The sequence below is a fragment of the Lissotriton vulgaris genome, chromosome 9 (genome assembly GCF_964263255.1).
Source record: "Lissotriton vulgaris chromosome 9, aLisVul1.2, whole genome shotgun sequence".
Taxonomy (NCBI): Eukaryota; Metazoa; Chordata; class Amphibia; order Caudata; family Salamandridae; genus Lissotriton; species Lissotriton vulgaris.
This window is the reverse complement of record NC_141697.1, coordinates 1,144,835,123-1,144,859,385: the sequence shown is the minus strand read 5'-3', so window position 1 is coordinate 1,144,859,385 and position 24,263 is coordinate 1,144,835,123. Positions and strand designations below refer to the sequence as shown.

General features: G+C 43.7%; 1 protein-coding gene across 1 annotated transcript in view; it reads right to left on the bottom strand.

The window, feature by feature from the left end:
- Positions 1-24,263, bottom strand: part of LOC147692933 (inter-alpha-trypsin inhibitor heavy chain H3-like) — a 395,157-nt gene that overhangs the window by 199,999 nt on the left and 170,895 nt on the right. Inside the window, exon 14 of the mRNA XM_086939194.1 lies at positions 11,922-12,079. Within this exon, the coding sequence (XP_086795320.1) occupies positions 11,922-12,079 (158 nt within the window). The remainder of the gene's footprint in view (positions 1-11,921; positions 12,080-24,263) is intronic.

The following is a 24,263-nucleotide window of genomic DNA, read 5'->3' as shown; positions in this document are numbered from 1 at the left end:
GAGGTATGATGATACTACCATAACCAGTGTCGTTTGTGTTTAGTCCTAACGGTTTATAAAAAAATTCTAATGGCAAAGCAGGAGTCTGAGTGGCAGTCAAAGAGCAATTGGGGAGTATGCCCTGCAAGTGCCACACGAGGTAATGATCATTAAAATGTAATACTATACAATCCCTTGTGAGCAATTATGCAGAATTACCCACCCACAGTTCTCTCCTGGCCATGAATATATGATTCGAAATGTCACGTCTGCCTTGATCGTACTTTGACATCCAGTGTAAAGCGTTAAACATCAATTGCTGTGTTGACTCTGAGTATGTTTCAATTCAAGGGTGTTTGCCCACATAACTTCATAAGGGCAAACTGCTGGGGGAGATTTGTATCTAAATGGGTCTTCTGACAATGTGCACCCTCCCAAGTTTCCCCATATCATAACTGCCCCACTCTATTCGTAGCTTCGGTTCCAATTACAAAGGGGGGCCTTACGACCCTGCGTGGCCAAAGCAGATTGTGGGGGCTGGCCGCTAGTGAGAGGAGGTGTGGCAATTTTCAGGGAAATGGGGACAGCAATTAGGTAATAGGGTAGGCAGAGATCTTACAAAATTCACTGGTATTATCTCAGGGGTAAAATTAATAGAATCAGCCCCCCACACAAACCACCCTGTCTCTGGTGATGAGATGCTGGACATTAACACATTGCCAGTTGCTGAGATGTAGCAATTCAATTAGTGTTACAGTTTAGTACGTTTAGGGATAGATCCTGCGTGACCTCTGGTGCTTTAACGACCCTCTCATGTGTACCAGACCCTCACATGCAAATCAGGGCTAAACTATCTTCGATCCTTTTTAGTCTATGTAGTAAAGGTTGAAGGAGCTGGGAGATAGTCTGTTCTATCTCAGCATAATGGGTCTCGTTCTCAGTAAGTATATCAAAATTGGAGCCTGTCCTAGCATATCTGTCCCCTCCAAAGGGTTTGCACAACCTCCTTCCTGTTCTTTTTTCTCACTGGCAGTTCCTTAGGTGAGCCATGATCTCCTCTACTGGAAGCTATATGATTAGGGATTTGTGCTATGACGTTAACATAAGGGGATTGTGAGGAGGGGCTCGCATCACTTATAGACATTAGTACATTGGTCATTCTGTCTGTAATTTGTAGCGGGGTCTCACCTCTTCTACGGATAGCCAGTGTCCAGTTAGCTGAATCTCTTTGAACAGGGTGTCCACAGCTCCTGTAAGAAATGAGCCCAAGGCGTTGAAGGGCTTGACCCCTTGGTAACTAGATTTGACCTTCCGTAGATCAGCCTCCTCTGGGTTCCAACGGGCGCGGATGGGCCTGCCCTTGTGCTTAAGAGGGGTGACAAATGCAAAAACAACAATTGATGGACAGAATGCAGAACAATGTCATGCATTCACCCCAGTACAGAGATCTGGGCCCAAATCCATCGTTTTTTTGCACTCCACACCACCCCAGTTCAGACATGGCCATATGCAAATCAGCCTTCACCCTTTGCCTCATGGGAACAGTCAAGCCTGAACTGCCAAGCCATGTCTTTCCTGGACCGGAATCAAGCATCCTAGGACCGGTGTCTGGCTATCAGCCGTCTTCAGCCAGGATAGCTTGACTCCAGTGGTGTGGAGAGCAGGGGACTCACGCCTGAGCATACCCATCCCACTCGGGGTGACAAATGCAAAAACAACAACTGATGGACAGAATGCAGAACAATGTCATACATTCACCCCAGTACAGAGATCTGGGCCTGAATCCATCTTTTTTTTGCGCTCCACACCACCCCAGTTCAGACATGGCCGTATGCAAATCTGCCTTGACCCTGTGCCTCATGGGAACAGTCCAGCCCGAACTGCCAAGCCATGTCTTTCCTGGTCTGGAATCAAGCATCCTAGAACCGGTTTCTGGCTATCAGCCGTCTTCAGCCAGGATAGCTTGACTCCAGTGGTGTGGAGAGCATGGGAATCACGTCTGAGCATACCCATCCCACTCGGGGTTACAAATGCAAAAACAACAATTGATGGCCAGAATGCAGAACAATGTCATACATTCACCTTAGTACAGAGATCTGGGCCTAAATCCATCGTTTTTTTGCACTCCACACCACCCCAGTTCAGACATGGCCATATGCAAATCAGCCTTGACCCTGTGCCTCATGGGAACAGTGTAGCCCGAAATGCCAAGCCATGTCTTTTCTGGACCGGAATCAAGCATCCTAGGACCGGTTTCTGGCTATCAGCCGTCTTCAGCCAGGATAGCTTGACTCCAGTGGTGTTGAGAGCATGGGACTCACGTCTGAGCATACTCATCCCACTCGGGCTGACAAATGCAAAAACAACAATTGATGGACAGAATGCAGAACAATGTCATACATTCCCCCCAGTACAGAGATCTGGGCCTAAATCCATCGTTTTTTGCACTCCACACCACCCCAGTTCAGACATGGCAATATGCAAATCAGCCATGACCCTGTGCCTCATGGGAACAGTCCAGCCGGAACTGCCAAGCCATGTCTTTCCTGGACTGGAATCAAGCATCCTAGGACCGGTGTCTGGCTATCAGCCGTCTTCAGCCAGGATAGCTTGACTCCAGTGGTGTGGAGAGCATGGGACTAACGTCTGAGTATACCAATTTCACTCGGGGTGACAAATGCAAAAACAGAAATTGATGGACAGAATGCAGAACAATGTCATACATTCATCCCAGTACAGAGATCTGGGCCTAAATCCATTGTTTGTTTGCACTCCTCACCACCCCAGTTCAGACATGGCCATATGCAAATCAGCCTTGACCCTGTGCCTCATGGGAACAGTCCAGCCCGAACTGCCAAGCAATGTCTTTCCTGGACCAGAATCAAGCATCCTAGGACCAGTTTCTGGCTATCAGCCGTCTTCAGCCAGGATAGCTTGACTCCAATGGTGTGGAGAGAATGGGACTCATGTCTGAGCATACCCATCCCACTCGGGATCACAAATGCAAAAGCAACAATTGATGGACAGAATGCAGAACAATGTCATACATTCACCCCAGTACAGAGATCTGGGCCAAAATCCATTGTTTATTTGCACTCCGCACAACCCCAGTTCAGACATGGCCATATGCAAATCAACCTTGACCCTGTGCCTCATGGGAACAGTCCAGCCCGAACTGCCAAGCCATGTCTTTCCTGGACCGTAATCAAGCATCGTAGGACCGGTTTCTGGCTATTAGCCGTCTTCAGCCAGGATAGCTTGACTTCAGTGGTGTGGAGAGCATGGGACTCACGTCTGAGCATACCCATCCCACTCGGGGTGACAAATGCAAAAACAACAATTGATGGACAGAATGCAGAACAATGTCATACATTCACCCCAGTACAGAGATCTGGGCCCAAATCCATCGTTTTTTTGCACTCCACACCACCCCAGTTCAGACATGGCCATATGCAAATCAGCCTTCACCCTGTGCCTCATGGGAACAGTCAAGCCCGGACTGCCAAGCCATGTCTTTCCTGGACCGGAATCAAGCATCCTAGGACCGGTTTCTGGCTATCAGCCGTCTTCAGCCAGGATAGCTTGACTTGAGTGGTGTGGAGAGCATGGGACTCACGTCTGAGCATACCCATCCCACTCGGGGTGACCAATGCAAAAACAAAATTTGATGGACAGAATGCCGAACAATGTCATACATTCACCCCAGTACAGAGATCTGGGCCTAAATCCATCGTTTTTTTGCACTCCACACCACCCCAGTACAGACATGGCCATATGCAAATCAGCCTTGATCCTGTGCCTCATGGGAACAGTCCAGCCCGAACTGCCAAGCCATGTCTTTCCTGGACTGGAATCAAGCATCCTAGGACCGGTGTCTGGCTATCAGCCGTCTTCAGCCAGGATAGCTTGACTCCAGTGGTGTGGAGAGCAGGGGACTCACGTCTGAGCATACCCATCCCACTCGGGGTGACGAATGCAAAAACAACAATTGATGGACAGAATGCAGAACAATGTCATACATTCACCCCAGTACAGAGATCTGGGCCTAAATCCATCGTTTTTTTGTACTCCACACCACCCCAGTTCAGACATGGCCATATGCAAATCAGCCTTGACCGTGTGCCTCATGGTAACAGTCCAGCCCGAACTGCCAAGCCATGTCTTTCCTGGACTGGAATCAAGCATCCTAGGACCGGTTTCCGGCTATCAGCCGTCTTCAGCCAGCGTAGCTTGACTCCAGTGGTGTGGAGAGCATAGGACTCACGTCTGAGCATACCCATTCCACTCGGGGTGACAAATGCAAAAACAACAATTGATGGGCAGAATGCAGAACAATGTCATACATTCACCCCAGTACAGAGATCTGGGCCTAAATCCATCTTTTTTTTGCACTCCACACCACCCCAGTTCAGACATGGCCGTATGCAAATCAGCCTTGACCCTGTGCCTCATGGGAACAGTCCAGCCCGAACTGCCAAGCCATGTCTTTCCTAGACCGGAATCAAGCATCCTAGAACCGGTTTCTGGCTATCAGCCGTCTTCAGCCAGGATAGCTTGACTCCAGTGGTGTGGAGAGCATGGGAATCACGTCTGAGCATACCCATCCCACTCGGGGTTACAAATGCAAAAACAACAATTGATGGCCAGAATGCAGAACAATGTCATACATTCACACCAGTACAGAGATCTGGGCCTAAATCCATCGTTTTTTGCACTCCACACCACCCCAGTTCAGACATGGCAATATGCAAATCAGCCATGACCCTGTGCCTCATGGGAACAGTCCAGCCGGAACTGCCAAGCCATGTCTTTCCTGGACTGGAATCAAGCATCCTAGGACCGGTGTCTGGCTATCAGCCGTCTTCAGCCAGGATAGCTTGACTCCAGTGGTGTGGAGAGCATGGGACTAACGTCTGAGTATACCAATTTCACTCGGGGTGACAAATGCAAAAACAGAAATTGATGGACAGAATGCAGAACAATGTCATACATTCATCCCAGTACAGAGATCTGGGCCTAAATCCATTGTTTGTTTGCACTCCTCACCACCCCAGTTCAGACATGGCCATATGCAAATCAGCCTTGACCCTGTGCCTCATGGGAACAGTCCAGCCCGAACTGCCAAGCAATGTCTTTCCTGGACCAGAATCAAGCATCCTAGGACCAGTTTCTGGCTATCAGCCGTCTTCAGCCAGGATAGCTTGACTCCAATGGTGTGGAGAGAATGGGACTCATGTCTGAGCATACCCATCCCACTCGGGATCACAAATGCAAAAGCAACAATTGATGGACAGAATGCAGAACAATGTCATACATTCACCCCAGTACAGAGATCTGGGCCAAAATCCATTGTTTATTTGCACTCCGCACAACCCCAGTTCAGACATGGCCATATGCAAATCAACCTTGACCCTGTGCCTCATGGGAACAGTCCAGCCCGAACTGCCAAGCCATGTCTTTCCTGGACCGTAATCAAGCATCGTAGGACCGGTTTCTGGCTATTAGCCGTCTTCAGCCAGGATAGCTTGACTTCAGTGGTGTGGAGAGCATGGGACTCACGTCTGAGCATACCCATCCCACTCGGGGTGACAAATGCAAAAACAACAATTGATGGACAGAATGCAGAACAATGTCATACATTCACCCCAGTACAGAGATCTGGGCCCAAATCCATCGTTTTTTTGCACTCCACACCACCCCAGTTCAGACATGGCCATATGCAAATCAGCCTTCACCCTGTGCCTCATGGGAACAGTCAAGCCCGGACTGCCAAGCCATGTCTTTCCTGGACCGGAATCAAGCATCCTAGGACCGGTTTCTGGCTATCAGCCGTCTTCAGCCAGGATAGCTTGACTTGAGTGGTGTGGAGAGCATGGGACTCACGTCTGAGCATACCCATCCCACTCGGGGTGACCAATGCAAAAACAAAATTTGATGGACAGAATGCCGAACAATGTCATACATTCACCCCAGTACAGAGATCTGGGCCTAAATCCATCGTTTTTTTGCACTCCACACCACCCCAGTACAGACATGGCCATATGCAAATCAGCCTTGATCCTGTGCCTCATGGGAACAGTCCAGCCCGAACTGCCAAGCCATGTCTTTCCTGGACTGGAATCAAGCATCCTAGGACCGGTGTCTGGCTATCAGCCGTCTTCAGCCAGGATAGCTTGACTCCAGTGGTGTGGAGAGCAGGGGACTCACGTCTGAGCATACCCATCCCACTCGGGGTGACGAATGCAAAAACAACAATTGATGGACAGAATGCAGAACAATGTCATACATTCACCCCAGTACAGAGATCTGGGCCTAAATCCATCGTTTTTTTGTACTCCACACCACCCCAGTTCAGACATGGCCATATGCAAATCAGCCTTGACCGTGTGCCTCATGGTAACAGTCCAGCCCGAACTGCCAAGCCATGTCTTTCCTGGACTGGAATCAAGCATCCTAGGACCGGTTTCCGGCTATCAGCCGTCTTCAGCCAGCGTAGCTTGACTCCAGTGGTGTGGAGAGCATAGGACTCACGTCTGAGCATACCCATTCCACTCGGGGTGACAAATGCAAAAACAACAATTGATGGGCAGAATGCAGAACAATGTCATACATTCACCCCAGTACAGAGATCTGGGCCTAAATCCATCTTTTTTTTGCACTCCACACCACCCCAGTTCAGACATGGCCGTATGCAAATCAGCCTTGACCCTGTGCCTCATGGGAACAGTCCAGCCCGAACTGCCAAGCCATGTCTTTCCTAGACCGGAATCAAGCATCCTAGAACCGGTTTCTGGCTATCAGCCGTCTTCAGCCAGGATAGCTTGACTCCAGTGGTGTGGAGAGCATGGGAATCACGTCTGAGCATACCCATCCCACTCGGGGTTACAAATGCAAAAACAACAATTGATGGCCAGAATGCAGAACAATGTCATACATTCACACCAGTACAGAGATCTGGGCCTAAATCCATCGTTTTTTTGCAATCCACACCACCCCAGTTCAGACATGGCCATATGCAAATCAGCCTTGACCCTGTGCCTCATGGGAACAGTCCAGCCCGAACTGCCAAGCCATGTCTTTCCTGGACCGGAATCAAGCATCCTAGGACTGGTTTCTGGCTATCAGCCGTCTTCTTCCAGCATAGCTTGACTCCAGTGGTGTGGAGAGCATGGGACTCATGTCTGAGTATACCAATCACACTCGGGGTGACAAATGCAAAAACAGCAATTGATGGACAGAATGCAGAACAATGTCATCCATTCATCCCAGTACAGAGATCTGGGCCTACATTCATTGTTTGTTTGCACTCCACACCACCCCAGTTCAGACATGGCCATATGCAAATCAGCCTTGACCCTGTGCCTCATGGGAACAGTCCAGCCTGAACTGCCAAGCCATGTCTTTCCTGGACCAGAATCAAGCATCCTAGGACCGGTTTCTGGCTATCAGCCGTCTTCAGCCAGGATAGCTTGACTCCAATGGTGTGGAGAGCATGGGACTCATGTCTGAGCATACCCATCCCACTCGGGATCACAAATGCAAAAACAACAATTGATGGACAGAATGCAGAACAATGTCATACATTCACCCCAGTACAGAGATCTGGGCCAAAATCCATCGTTTATTTGCACTCCGCGCCACCCCAGTTCAGACATGGCCATATGCAAATCAACCTTGACCCTGTGCCTCATGGGAACAGTCCAGCCCGAACTGCCAAGCCATGTCTTTCCTGGACCGTAATCAAGCATCCTAGGACCGGTTTCTGGCTATTAACCGTCTTCAGCCAGGATAGCTTGACTTCAGTGGTGTGGAGAGCATGGGACTCACGTCTGAGCATACCCATCCCACTCGGGGTGACAAATGCAAAAACAACAATTGATGGACAGAATGCAGAACATTGTCATAAATTCACCCCAGTACAGAGATCTGGGCCCAAATCCATCGTTTTTTGCACTCCACACCACCCCAGTTCCGATATGGCCATATGCAAATCAGCCTTCACCCTGTGCCTCATGGGAACAGTCAAGCCCGAACTGCCAAGCCATTTCTTTCCTGGACCGGAATCAAGCATCCTAGGACCGGTTTCTGGCTATCAGCCGTCTTCAGCCAGGATAGCTTGACTTGAGTGGTGTGGAGAGCATGGGACTCACGTCTGAGCATACCCATCCCACTCGGGGTGACCAATGCAAAAACAAAATTTCATGGACAGAATGCAGAACAATGTCATACATTCACCCCAGTACAGAGATCTGGGCCTAAATCCATTGTTTTTTTGCACTCCACACCACCCCAGTACAGACATGACCATATGCAAATCAGCCTTGATCCTGTGCCTCATGGGAACAATCCAGCCCGAACTGCCAAGCCATGTCTTTCCTGGACCGGAATCAAGCATCCTAGGACCGGTGTCTGGCTATCAGCCGTCTTCAGCCAGGATAGCTTGACTCCATTGGTGTGGAGAGCAGGGGACTCACGTCTGAGCATACCCATCCCACTTGGGGTGACAAATGCAAAAACAACAATTGATGGACAGAATGCAGAACAATGTCATACATTCACCCCAGTACAGAGATCTGGGCCTAAATCCATCATTTTTGTTGCACTCCACACCACCCCAGTTCAGACATGGCCATATGCAAATCAGCCTTGACCCTGTGCCTCATGGGAACAGTCCAGCCCGAACTGCCAAGCCATGTCTTTCCTGGACCGTAATCAAGCATCCTAGGACCGGTTTCTGGCTATTAGCCGTCTTCAGCCAGTATAGCTTGACTTCAGTGGTGTGTAGAGCATGGGACTCACGTCTGAGCATACCCATCCCACTCGGGGTGACAAATGCAAAAACAACAATTGATGGACAGAATGCAGAACAATGTCATACATTCACCCCAGTACAGAGATCTGGGCCCAAATCTATCGTTTTTTTGCACTCCACACCACCCCAGTTCAGACATGGCCATAAGCAAATCAGCCTTCACCCTGTGCCTCATGGTAACAGTCCAGCCCGAACTGCCAAGCCATGTCTTTCCTGGACTGGAATCAAGCATCCTAGGACCGGTTTCAGGCTATCAGCCGTCTTCAGCCAGCATAGCTTGACTCCAGTGGTGTGGAGAGCATGGGAATCACGTCTGAGCATACCCATCCCACTCGGGGTTACAAATGCAAAAACAACAATTGATGGCCAGAATGCAGAACAATGTCATACATTCACCCCAGTACAGAGATCTGGGTCTAAATCCATCGTTTTTTTGCACTCCACACCACCCCAGTTCAGACATGGCCATATGCAAATCAGCCTTGACCCTGTGCCTCATGGGAACAGTGCAGCCGAAACTGCCAAGCCATGTCTTTCCTGGACCGGAATCAAGCATCCTAGGACCGGTTTCTGGCTATCAGCCGTCTTCAGCCAGGACAGCTTGACTCCAGTGGTGTGGAGAGCATGGGAATCACGTCTGAGCATACCCATCCCACTCGGGGTTACAAATGCAAAAACAACAATTGATGGCCAGAATGCAGAACAATGTCATACATTCACCCCAGTACAGAGATCTGGGTCTAAATCCATCGTTTTTTTGCACTCCACACCACCCCAGTTCAGACATGGCCATATGCAAATCAGCCTTGACCCTGTGCCTCATGGGAACAGTGCAGCCCGAACTGCCAAGCCATGTCTTTCCTGGACCGGAATCAAGCATCCTAGGACCGGTTTCTGACTATCAGCAGTCTTCAGCCAGGATAGCTTGACTTCAGTGGTGTGGAGAGCATGGGACTCACGTCTGAGCATACCCATCCCACTTGGGGTGACAAATGCAAAAACAACAATGATGGCCAGAATGCAGAACAATGTCATACATTCACACCAGTACAGAGATCTGGGCCTAAATCCATCGTTTTTTTGCACTCCACACCACCCCAGTTCAGACATGGCGATATGCAAATCAGCCTACACCCTGTGCCTCTTGGGAACAGTCAAGCCCGAACTGCCAAGCCATGTCTTTCCTGGACCGGTATCAAGCATCCTAGGACCGGTTTCTGGCTATCAGCCGTCTTCAGCCAGGATAGCTTGACTCCAGTGGTGTGGAGAGCATGGGACTCACGTCTGAGCATATCCATCCCACTCGGGGTGACAAATGCAAAAACAACATTTGATGGACAGAATGCAGAACAATGTCATACATTCACCCTAGTACAGAGATCTGGGCCTAAATCCATCGCTTTTTTTGCACTCCACACCACCCCAGTTCAGACATGGCCATATGCAAATCAACCTTGACCCTGTGCCTCATGGGAACAGTACAGCCCGAACTGCCAAGCCATGTCTTTCCTGGAACGGAATCAAGCATCCTAGGACCGGTTTCTGGCTATCAGCTGTCTTCAGCCAGGATAGCTTGACTCCAGTGGTGTGGAGAGCATGGGACTCACGTCTGAGCATACCCATCCCACTCGGGGTGACAAATGCAAAAACAACAATTGATGGTCAGAATGCAGAACAATGTCATACATTCACCCCAGTACAGAGATCTGAACCTAAATCCTTCGTTTTTTTGCACATGCAAAGTGTACATTCATGTGCACTTTAGGGGGTGCAAACCACTCCTCCCCTCCCCTGCTCTGTCTGCAGAGTGGACCTGCCCTGCCCGAAAAGCTGCTGCAACAAGGATAAAATATAATCATAATAACTTGGTTATTAACATTTTATGTTTCCTTTAGTTACACTGCTTAAAAGCAGTGAGGCAATACTTCTCCACGTTGTCAGAGGAGCCACCACTGGTTAAAATATATTTCCAGCACGCCCGTATATTTGCTTCTTATGTTAACAGTTCCTCCCCTATAGTGAACTGGAAAGGAACATTCATCGCACAACTGTATAGAAAGAACATCTCTTTTCAACTGAAGGAACGATATAGAGTGGCTTTATTATTTATAAAAAATACTGAAATAATGCGGAATATGTGATATTAATTGAATACTTCGTTTCTGGTTCATAATCAGTCACTGTTTGGATTTGGGCCTGCAACATACACCTATAATATTTATAACATGTTGGCAAGGGGTGGATAAAGTTGACAAGCTTCACTTCCACCAACGAAGGCATCTTTTATTAAAGCTGTTGTAACTTAGGGAACTTCACAGTTAGCATTTCTAAATAACTATTGGCAAAGTTAATAGGTCTCGCCTTTTGGCACTGACATTGATGATACTGTTCAACCTCGCCAAAAACTATATATATTTTACTGATGCTGAACAGCATCAACAGCACCAAAAAACACTGGGATGATGAAAAGGTGTTCAGTCTTCATCACACATGTATTGTCTGCATGTTTTATGACGAAACAGCAGCAAATATATGATGTCGTATGCATGTGTATGCATTACCCCAAAAGCACAGGCATATGTTTTTACAGAAACACCTTTTTTTTAATTTCAAATTCAATATGGCCGTCGCCTATCTTTGAGTATTTTTAGAAAATGACATCCTGGTAGCAAGTTGCAGCTGCAGGCCCTCCTAAACATTTTAAAATGCTAAATTAGAAAATGAACTGAAGGCACATATGATGGGGAGAGGCTTTGCAGTGATGGATGAGCGGGGACACAGGGTGATCGAATAAATGCTGCTGATAAGTAGAGGTGGTGATACAACAGATGAAGTTTCTTAAAAAATCTAAGTATTATGGGGAATGTAGGGGAACCAACAGATGAGCCAGGGGAGGATATGAGTGTGCATGGAAAATTAGGAGAAATCAGATGTGGAAAGCCATGCACAGGGAAGAGAGGGAGAGAGCAAGACAACACATGCTCAACAAGCACTCCCTTCTTTTTGTGAGAGAATCAAACAAATTATACTAAAATGTTGCCTGTATTACAACATCAGAAAGTTGTGGAATTGTCAATGCTATACAATGCTACAGGAATCTTTTTTATTTTGCCCATCCCCATTGTGATACCTTCACTTGGTTTATCAGCAATTAAAGGTCCATCCTTTTTATCATCTTCAGGTTTTGTCACCACCATGGAAGTCAAAGGTGTCACAAAATTGTATTTCAGAGAGAGGTCCAAGGCCTGAGCAGTGAGGTTCTCCTTTTCTTCCCCTTTGGCTTGGATCCTAATGTAAAACATTTTAAAAGAAAGCCAAGATATCATACCTACACTGATACATGTTTCAAACAAAATATACATGTAGCAATATGTAAAATAATGTAGAAATACATTTAGAAAATGTTGTGTAGTAAATCTAATGTCCTCTTTGTAATGCATTCAGTTTTATATGTTGTCATTAAACATTGCACATAACAATTGACAAGCTGTGGGTTACGTATTATGAAGAGAGTGGAAGGTATTCTGTCAATTTGGAGCTAAGTACACAAGAAAAACATGAGGGGCCGATTATGATGTCGGACACCGGCGCAGATTCGGGACCAACTGACCTACGGTTGGCGATCTCGACCACATGATTACAATGCCACTGCACACAGTGCAGTTGTGTACTCCCATTTCTCTATGGGAACTTGTGTTACAGCTGTAAACCAGCCGTAGCACAAGCTCCCTTAGGGAAATGGGAGTTTTACAGAGGGGGCACCATAGTTGCCCCCTAGGCCCACAACCATAGGCCCCAGTGGCAAGTGGGCCCTGCTAGTGGTTTCCAAAGTCACTTTGCGGCATCCTTTTGATGTTGGGAAGTCTGGCACAGAAAATCTGTTGGTAACCAACATCATCATCCCGACGACGGTAACACCGTTTTATTGGAATTACGTTGGTGTCTCTGACTGGCCGACGGGCTCCTTGAGCCCATTGCAATCCAGCCGGAGTGAGCAGCCAGTTTTAATTCCGACCGCCTCCACTGTTATTAGACAGTCCGAATTGGAAATTGAAATGTCAGTTGGAAAGCCTCCGACTGCGGGGGGAGGCTTTCTGACCAACATTGTAATTGACCCTAAATAAAAAGTTTAATTAAATACAGTACAATAAATCATAAAATAATATCTGTAGTTTTGTATTGATTTCTTTACTGAGTAAAATGTCATTTTCATAAGTGATAAATATGGTTCTTTCTTTCCATATGATCTTTACTACACTAACAATATTTCTTCGGATGTATACTGACACAAGAAAAAAATATTTTGGTTACTGGGTTCTATGGGGTGTAGTCTGGAGCATACATTTATCACAATATGATGACCAATATATCAAAAACCAAAATATTGAGGAGGAATGGGCAGGTATAGATGTATTATTCTCAACTTCACACCTCTGTACCATGACTACATATAAATATTGCCAAGGTTCAAAGATTTGACGTTAGAAGTAAAACATATATACATACTTACATGTCAATATTTTGGCCCAAGATATTCTGGTAACCACAGACATCATATGCAATGAAATGGTGGGAGGTATGCAGTAGGTGGTTTGTAATGCCAAAAGATTTCCACAAAATGACTCACACCTCATTAGTGTCCAATTAACTATAACATTTACAATGTACTGCTATCTTAGTAGGGGAGGAGATTCAAAAAGGGTGTAGATGTGGCACTCCTTCGAGTAGAAACACCTGACAGCGGGGAAAGTTGCCACACTTAAACACCGATGGCGGGGACAGATGTTTGCTGCCAGTCTCTCCTCTTATGCCAGGATGCACTGGTTTGGGTCAAGCAAAGCATTTCTTTGGAACACACAGCAGTTCATATTGATGCAGACAGGCCTTATGCCCTAATACAGGGTGGGGCACTGAATGGGGTCCTGATTACTATAGGCAGTATATGTGCTCGAATCATGGGCTAAATGCAGTGGGCCCGATTCACAGAATGAACTTAAGACTCAATCCTTAACTTACTACTATTTTGGTATTCACAGAATGCACTTACTACTTTTGGCATCACAGAATGCACTTACTACTTTTGGTATTTACAGAATGAACTTACTACTTTTGGTATTCACAGAAGTTAGGATTTTGTCTTAATTTTGTCTTAAGACAAACTTAAGACAAGCTTAAGACAGACTTAAGACAGACTTAAGTTAGGATTTTGTCTTAAGTCTGTCTTAAGTCTGTCTTAAGTTTGTCTTAAGACAAACTTAAGACAAAATCCTAACTTCTGTGAATACCAAAAGTAGTAAAGGCATTCAGTGAATACCAAAATAGTAGTAAGTTTAGGATTGAGTCTTAAATTCATTTTGTGAATCGGGCCCTTTATCTGGATTCTCTTGCTCACATCCTCTCCCTGAAAACAGACACACTACTGGTACTGGTGGGGATTATAAATGCGTTGCTGATACTAACCTCAACAGATCTATACCACCGATCACCCAAATTAAACATGAACTGCCCATCACAAAATACATTATGTGTTTACCCAACACTATGAGGCACTGTGCAGAGTGGCGAGCACACATCCAGAGTCTACAATTGACGCTTTTCTGGAGACAGCATTGCTGACTAGATTAGCAGAGAATGAATGCAACATTCTTGGTAGCCCGTTTACAGAGCCCAAGCTGAATCCATTGAAGGACTGGCGCATGGCAAAAACTCCAGGCACTGACAGGCCGCCTGTTGAGTTTAATCAGACCTATGTAGCCCAGCTGACCCCAAACGTAAGTCGAACTTTACACATCAGCATTAGATCATAGTTGCCTGTCTGCTAGTTCTAGAGAGGTGCTAATCATCTCAATTCTTAAGTGTAGAGGTGATACATTGAGTGTATCCCCATAAATGCCTCTGTTCATGCTCAAAACCGACTATAAAATCCTTAACAAAGGAACCAGTAAATTGCCTACACCCTTACCTCCAGGTACTGGTGCATGAAGATTAGATTGGATTTATGCTCCATCATAGCATCTCCTTTAATGTTAGGACACACTATTGAATCTTAGATATAACGTTGATGATTCAACACCCAGATGCTGTGGTGCAATCATTAGATCCATGTAAGTTGTTTGACAGACTAGAGTGGGCGTATCTTAGGATTGTCATGGACTGTTTGAATCTGTAAATAGTATGGGCTATATGGATGGCATTGCTGTTTACAGATTCTAGGACATGGTTGTGAACCGTATCTTAGGAGCTCTTCTGGTGTGCCAGGGGACCAGAGAAAGCTGTACACTACCCTCACTGCTCTTAGCTATTGTGGTAGAGTTGCTTGCCAGTATACTAGCGGGAACAGTGAGAACAGTGGTATTCCTCTGAAGGATGGCACCCACATGATATCACTGTACACAGCCAATATGCTCCTATGCCTATCAAACACCGAAACTGGGATGCCCTGGAGTGTGGGACTGCTGGACGATTCAGAAGGGTATCTGGTTTGTGTACAAAGTGGCGTAATACCTATGCATTCCCAGTGACATCTGAAAGGCAGCAGATACCAGCGAAGGTGGCATGGTTCGGTATCACAGGGAAGGCCTGAACCCTTAAGGATCTCGGTCAAGAGTCTATAACTCAGACACAGACTCTATAGAAGGCAATTCAGGAAGAACACTATGGTTACTCAAGGGGAGCACATAATTTTGGTGCACACTGCACCAGAATTGCCCTCTCCAAGATGGTAATTCTCACCGTAGTGCAGTATTTCTTTGCATGCCTACTGGTTTCGATACCTCAAAGCTGGTTCAGGGCACTTAATTCACTGCTACGGGAATTGAATTGAGAGGGTGGGTTTCAGCTGTTTCTCCCTGCACACATTATGTTTTCCGACCAGGTGGGTGGGGCTTGGGGGTTCCAGATAATCAGTTGTACTACTTTTCTGCACAATTGCAATGGATGGTGCATTGGCTGGCTGTGTTGTGTCTAGCTAAGATCGGGGAGGTGGAAGGGAGCCCTGGTGACATTGCTAATGGGGACCCAACTTAAGTTCATGCCACAACCCAAACTTCTTCATATAGCAATTTGCTGCTTGAAGGCAGGGACAATAAAAACACAAGGTCATCCACATGGCAGGAGGCGATTAGTAGGTAGTTCCAGGGCAACGAATGGGAACAGGCCCTGGAACGTGTTCACACAGTTTAAAGGAATAGCTGCTTCAAACCTAATTAGTTTAATTACTTGCAAAACACATACCTTACACCCCACAGACTTAATAAAATGTTACACTCTGACAACATGATTTACCCTTGCTTCAACCAAGTGGAAGTAGGATTCATTCACATAGTGTGGAACAGCCCAGTGCTATCTTTATTGTGGATCCAAGTCTCAGGAGACCTATGGGGACATGCATCAAGCTAACTACCGGTCGAGAACGGACCGATTTGCTAAATCGCCCCTTTTTCGACCAGTAATTAACCTTTGGGATGCATCAAGCCCAAACCCAATCGAAAATAGATAATCGCAAAATTAGCAAATACCTATTTTGCAAATGCAATTAGGGAATCACAATTTGCGATTCCCGAAATGCAATGCAACAAGCAATCCGAGATGGCGACTTTGCATTAAGGAATCAAGAATTACCATCAACTTCAAGTTGATGGTAATCTGTAATTCATTAGAAAAATGTACAAAAGTTGCATTTTTCTAAGTGCCATGTGGCGCACGCACGCACCCTTTATTTAGCGATTCCTACATGCATAAGGAATTGCAAGTCCTTACCTTGATGCATGTGCCCTCTAGAACACACATTGAGTAGGAAGGCGCTGTTTAAAGCAGAAAATGCCTGTTGGGTGTGTACTTCAAGAAAAAGAAAAGGAGAGCTGAGAACAGATTCCTGGACATGGCTGTGGTACTCCCCTGCAGAAATGATGCTGTTCATTGGTGATCCCCCATAGGACCTACTTATAGTAGGTGAAGAAAGAGGCCAAATGGTGGGCCATAGTGGATGTGGCCATGTTGCTCGCTGAAAAGTGCAGAGGTATGTGACAAGCACATCTAGCAGATCTTTGAATGGAAGTGGCTCCAGCCTTTCTTGAACCCAGAGACCAACGACCAAGGAGCCAAAATTAGATTCACTATGATGTGGGATACCCCCAATTCTTCCTCTTTGATTCTTAACTGATGTACCATAATTTTCCATTTGATATCAGTGTGTACACTAGGGGCAAAGATTTTTAACAATTGTCAAATGAAGGAAAGATTCTTTGCAGCTGGAACAGAAATGAGGGAGGAACATGGGAACATTGATGTGACATCTGTTAAGTTAGGGAGATACACTAAATGTACTGGTTTTTGTTTACTGCTGGCAATGATTGACAGCTGGAATGTGCATAATGTTAGAGATTTGTAATAGTGGAAAGAAACTAGAATATTTGAACAATAGTCAGTTGTTTCTACGTGTAACATTTGTGATCATCAAAATTGGAAGCTACGTATATGAACTACCTCTACCACAATGCACTGGGTTGAAGGTATTAGTAAAATGAGAAACAAATGGTCTTCCTGGGTGTGAGAATATATGTGGCGAGGCAAGTGTGTCAGGTTTGAATGATTAAACTCAAATGTAAGATGACAAAAATTGAATTTACCAGCTTTAACATCAAAAGGGGACCAAAAACATGAATGATCGATTTTTGTCTATAGAAAGGTCATGGGTGTGAGAAAAAAAGAGCCTTTGTGTTATGTTTTGCCACCGCATGGAAACTTTGAGATTCAATGCATATATCAACAACAAAACAAGCAATCTACTCTAGTAATAGGGATATCATAAATTACTTCCTAGGATATACCATGGGTCTAGCTATCTGGCATACATGCAAAACCTTCTATATGATATCCATTACTATATAGATCTAAGGTAAACCTAAACAGCTTTGAGTCTAAAGTTTACTTTTAAAAGTGTTCACGATTAGATAGAGACACTTGAATGCATCTTTATTTAAGCTACCTTACCAGATTAAGGTAGTAAGCTTTTTCAGTAAAAGTAGAACAGCCCCCATCCTGCTATGTTTATAAGAGGCTGTAAAACTCAGTTTCATGATGATCCGCCATGTATGTGCCCGTTTCTTTCATCAGTAGATTATCAAGGCTACATTGCTCTTTTGCAATTTTATCATACATCATAAATTATGTTTAGCATTATTTGACTTTCCCAGATGGCTTCATGGTCTAAATGGTAAACAGTCATAATATTGATTCCAAAATATAGAATGGACATAATATCGAAGTAAAAATATAGAATGGACAAAATATCGAATGGACACAATATAGTGGTTAAAAATATCGAATTTAAGGTAAGTAATATCGATTTTCAAAATATAGAAGTCAAAATATCGAAGTATACAATATAGGCATTAAATATATCGATTTTTTAATAATATCAATTTTTTAAAGTGTTTTGTATGTTAGTATATGTGTGAAAAGTGTATATTAATTTTTGTAATGTATGTTTAATGTATTTTAAGTAATGAATTTTATGTTATTTAATTTTTGCGTGATTTAATTCTATAGCGGGTTGTGGGATTATAGGGGAATAGGGTGGGAAGTAATTTAATTATATTAAATTAAATATTAATTTTTAGCATTTATTATAAATTTTTAATTAAATTTTGCTTTTTAGTTCTGTAGCGGGTTCTGGGTTTTTAGGGGAATAGGGTGGGAAGTAATTTAATTGTAATTAAGTACATATTTTTATTTATTTATTGGTATTCATTTTGAATTTATTGTTATTTTTTAATTGGTAATTAATTGTTATTAATTGCCAATTAATTTGTATTAATTGATTCATTGTTAATTATGTTAAGTTTCTAAATTTATTTTCTGTAGCGGGTTGTGGGTTCATAGGGGAATAGGGTAGGAAGTAATTTAATTGTAATTAAGTAAATAATTGTTTTCATTCTTTGGTATTGATTTTACATTTATTGTTAATTAATTTTTAATTGGTAATTAATTTCTATTAATTGGCAATAAATTTTTATTAATTGGTAATTATTTTGTATTAATTAAATATTTGATAATTATGATAATTGTATTAATGTATTTTCTGTAGTGGGATGTGGGTTTATAGGGGAATAGGGTGGGAAGTAATATAATTGTAATTAATTACATGTTAAAAATACTTTTTGTGTATTGATAATTAATTTACTGTTAATTTTCAATTGGTATTAATTTGTATTATTAATTCGTTTTTGTTATTGAAAATTAATTAGTTGTTACATATTTATGAATAGGTTATTAAGTTTTAATAACTAATATGTAGTGGTATTTCTAATTAATTATTACATAATATAAAATTGGTTATTAATTTCAATTAATGTTTTATTGGGATTGATATTTAATTTTTTTTTAATAATGTATTAAATCATTACTTTCCCTACTGCTAAACTCACTGGAGTGGGAATAGTAATTTTCACCCTCGCGCTATCCAAAGCTTTCCCTACTGTTGCACTCTCTGGAGTGAGAATAGTATTTTTTACCCCTACGGTATCCAACGCTTTCCCTACTGTTGCACTCTCTGGAGTGGGAATAGTAATTTTTACCCCTACACTATCCAAAGCTTTCCCTACTGTTGCACTATCTGGAGTGGGAATAGTCATTTTCACACTCCTGCTATCCAACGCTTTCCCTACTGCTGCACTCTCTGGAGTGGGAATAGTATTTTTTACCCCTACGCTATCTAACGCTTTCCCTGCTGTTCCACTCTCTGGAGTGGTTATAGTAATTTTTACCCCTACGCTATCCAAAGCTTTCCCTACTGTTGTACTCTCTGGAGTGGAAATTGTAATTTTTACCCTTTGAATATCCAACGCTTTCCCTACTGTTGCACTCTCTGGAGTAGGAATAGCAATTTTTACCCCTACGCTATCCAACGCTTTCCCTACTGTTGCACGCTCTGGAGTTGGAATAGTAATTTTTACCCTCCCGCTATCCAACGCTTTCCCTACTGTTGCACTCTCTGGAGTGGGAATAGTAATTTTTACCCTTATGCTATCCAACGCTTTCCCTACTGTTGCACTCACTGGAGTGGGAATAGTATTTTTTACCCCTACGCTATCCCACGCTTTCCATACTGTTGCACTCTCTGGAGTGGGAATATTCATTTTTACCCCTACGCTATCCAACGCATTCCCTACTGTTGCACTTTATGGAGTGGGAATAGTATTTTTTACCCCTACGCTATTTAACGCGTTCCCTACTGTTGCACTCACTGGAGTGGGAATAGTATTTTTTACCCTCCCGCTATCCAACGCTTTCCCTACTGTTACATTCTCTGGAGTGGGAATAGTAATATTTACCCTACGCTATCCAACGCTTTCCCTACTGTTGCACTCACTGGAGTGGGAATAGTATTTTTTACCCCTACGCTATCCAACGCTTTCCCTACAGTTGCACTCTCTTGAGTGGGAATAGTAATTTTTACCCCTACGCTATCCAACGCTTTCCCTACTGTTGCACTCTCTGGAGTGGGAATAGTATTTTTTATTATTATTAATATTAATTGAGTTTTGTAAAGCGCAAACAACCCGGAGGCCTCGTAGCGCTGTGTATAGTCAGACTATTATAAGGTGAAAGAGAATTAGATGAACAGGTGGGTTTTTAATTCCTTCCGAAATTTTAGAAGGCTGGGTTCACTACGGAGGGAGATGGGCAAGGAATTCCATGCCTTTGCGGCATTCCAAGAAAAGGAGCGCCCGCCCCATCTGGTGCGTCTGATCTTATTAACAGTAGCCAGGAAAGCTGTGCTAGATCGCAGCGCTCTATGGGGAAGGTAGGGGTTTGCTAGGGTTTTACCCCTATGCTATCCAACGCTTTCCCTACTGTTGCACTCACTGGAGTGAGAATAGTATTTTTTACCCCTACGCTATCCAACGCTTTCCCTACTGTTGCACTCACTGGAGTGGTAATATTAAATGTTACCCTCCTGCTATCCTACGGTAAAATATTGTAGATTTTGTTTTAATAACTTAAATTAATTATATCTGAGTTTTAAGATTATTTCAGTATTTTTAAGTATGTTTTAGATAATTATATTTATTATTTCATTCATTTTAAATTACTTTTAAGACATTTAAAAAAATTCGATATTTTGACTGACTATATTTTTTACAGACTATATTTTGGATTCGATATTTTTGTACTTACCTGTTTGTAGATAGGAATTCGATATTTTGGCATTCTATATTTTGGTGACTATATTTTGGTAAGTCTATATTTTGTCATTCTATATTATGTCAGTGATCCGGTATAAATATTTCAGATAAAGTTACTATCTGTTTTATGGAGTGACAAGAGTTGTTGCATGCCCAATATTTTGGCTAGCCTCTATTACATGCTGAAATTGATAGCTTGAATAGGATTGGCTTTCATGAGAGCTGACTTCAAATTTCACCTCTCAGCGCCATCTTTCCACAACTCTGTTTGTGCTTTTAACTTATTAAAATTGTTTTAGATTTATACATTCTTGTATATATGTGCTTTAGGTAAGGGAGCTTGGCATCAATGTAGATGCCAGTGTTCTGAGAGTGTGTTTGTTCTGGTGGCAGCAGTGCACTAGAGCCGGTATGTTCTTGGTATCAGAAGTGATGGTGACTGAGTGCACAGAGATTACTGAAAAGGCATGGTAAAGAATGGACCTTCTTTATGTTGAGAAATGTCCTAATCATAAGCCATTTGTGTTTTGTTGAGATGGAGGTGAGTGGGAAATGAGTACAGATTAGTCGTGCGAGCATTATATTTTAGTACTATCTAGGAGAAATGGAAATTCATATGGTTTTAGACTTAAGTTGCAGAGTGTTAGACATTACATCCTTGGCGTGTAATTCCCCCAGTGCCTTAACTTCCCCATTTTTGCTGAGCTTGTTTTTATTGGCACTAGGACTCTATGCACTTTACTCCTGATAACCAGTGGTAAAGTGCTTGTGCTCTCTCCAAGAAACCAGGTATAATTGGCATTCACACAACTGGCACATTTAATGTATATATAAGTTACTAGTAAATGGTACTCCCTATACCTGTAAACTAAAAGCTACAAGTGGGGTGCATCTCTCATTTTGCTACCTAATAAAGTAGTACTGTAAAACATGTCTGCTATTTCGACCTAGCAAAATAAACATTTTGCCAGGCCTACACCTTCCTTTTCATTATTTATACATCACCCCTAAGGTAAGCCATAAAGGCTCATAGGGATGGGTGCATGATATTCAAAATGTAGGACATGTGTACTTAAGGTTTACATGTCCTGTCAGCGAAAAATCAGACGTCAGATGCAGTGGTTTTGGCATTGAAGATTAGGAGACCACACTTTTTGGTTCAGGGAGACAACGGAGCCCTCAGGCGTCTGATACTGATGAGGGATGACAATCAACAAACAAACTGTTGTGATGGTCTAACTTTCTACTGGAAATAAATGTTTCAATGAAACGTCGGCCTGGAATTGACCACACCAAAGCTGGTAGTCTTTCTAGGTTTTTCTGTCTTAGTGATGTGAACTCCCCATTTTCCGCTATGGTGATGTTTGTTAGACCTGTCATTCTTGGTTTGGTATTTGCCTAGACTTTCCTTTTGCCTTCACTTGTCGATTTTTGCTGAACTAATTATTGTTGGCATTATGGCCCTGTGCACTTTATCCTTGTTAACCTGTGGTAAAGTGCTTGTGCTCTCTTCCTTAAACACGGTAACATTTGCATACACACAATTGGCGCATTTAATTTATTTTCAAGTCCCTAGTACATGCTACTACCTGTACGCAGGGACTCTACATTAAATGCTACAAGAAGGCTGCAGCACTCATTGTGTCTCCCACTAAAGTGGCACTGTAAAACACTGCAGACAGTAGTGCAGTTTTAAACCACAATTTCGACCTGACAAAATAAATATTTTGCCAGACCTACACCTTCCATTTTAGGAGTTATAATTCCCCCTGATGTATGACCTGAAGCCTCAAAGAGCATGTGAATGGTATTTAAAAAGTAGGAATTGTGTACTTAAGTTTTACATGTTGTGGCTGTGAAAAACTCCTAAAGTTGTATTTTACTGTTGTAATGCTATCTTTCCTGTAGAATAACACTGGCTTACTGTATTACACTCATTACATCGTAACTACAGTTTGGGGATGATAGAGGAATTTTTCTTGCACTCACCTGAATTGTAATTTAAAATCCTCTTTAATGGAAATGTCAGATTGTAAGTTACTATATTGAAAATGCCACTTTTTGAATTCTTCTGCCTAAACTATATGTGTCTTTCTGCCAGTGTCCAGGGTCCCATTCACATGTCTGTGAATGCCTCTCCTGAGGTGTTTTATATATTCCTAACAGACTTGGGAACAAAAGAGTCCTGGGTATCAAGGGAGTGGCCTTCCTGATAGAATGGCTGGGGAGGAGAAGTACTTGATTACACTTCAAAGGACCCTGCCTGCAGTACAAACAAAGGAACCTGTCAATAGACCTGCCTTTGCTTTGGTCTCCCATGATGGTTGGGAGCCAACCCCAGGGGAAGAACTGACCTAAAATTATTTTGGGAGTAGGCCAGGTATTTCTCCCATGCAAAGCCTGTAGTGATGCCAAGGGTCTGTTGGCTGGCCTCCTGTTTGAGCTACACAAGCACAACAAGCTTTCAAAAAGCTCCCTGCAAATGCCCACCTAATCAGCACCAACTGGACCTATCTGACAATGCTTTCCGTCTGGGGTAACCCTTTGCTGAAGTAAGTCCAGATCTACAAGAGGTGCCCACCCACCAAGTCCTGGACCCTTGAATTGTACCATAATGTACTTCTCCTGAACTCCAGGTAAAATACAGAGTTTTTGTGCTCCTTGCCACGGTGAAGCCGATTTTTTATGCCAAAAATCACAACACCCGGAATGCCTGCCAAAATGAACCACCAGCTACCCGTGATATTTCTGTCAGCCACAACAGGCCACATCAGCTGTGACAGTACGTTTTGACCACCAGTTGGAAGCTACAGTGATGACCGGCTGTTCACTCCGCCACATCGACCATCCGTGACTCCCGACCTTCTCCTTGTGCCTACCGTGAAGCCATCTTGGACCCACTTTGGGTCTTCATTTTAGTTTTATATTGTGCATGTTTTAGTAGACAGTGTTTTACTAATGTTATGTTTACACGTTTCGCTTGTACAATATTTTTCTGAGAATACGCTGTACATGTGTTTTAGAAAGTCTTCCTCGCTGTGTAACCAGTACACTCCGCTCAAAGCTAGGAACACAGAACAAGCTAACCTAGCCCTTGCGTTACGCATTTGGAGACAGCTTCTAACATTTAGACACATCATTGTATCAGAGTTGTACCTCTAATACAGTGGTTTTTATTATCTAAATAGTGAACTGCCCTTTTACGGGTCAGAGGCTCACTCTGGTCCTGAATGTCCTGGAACGAATCCTGTGTTTGAAACGCAGGTCTGCTGACCCTGATCTTC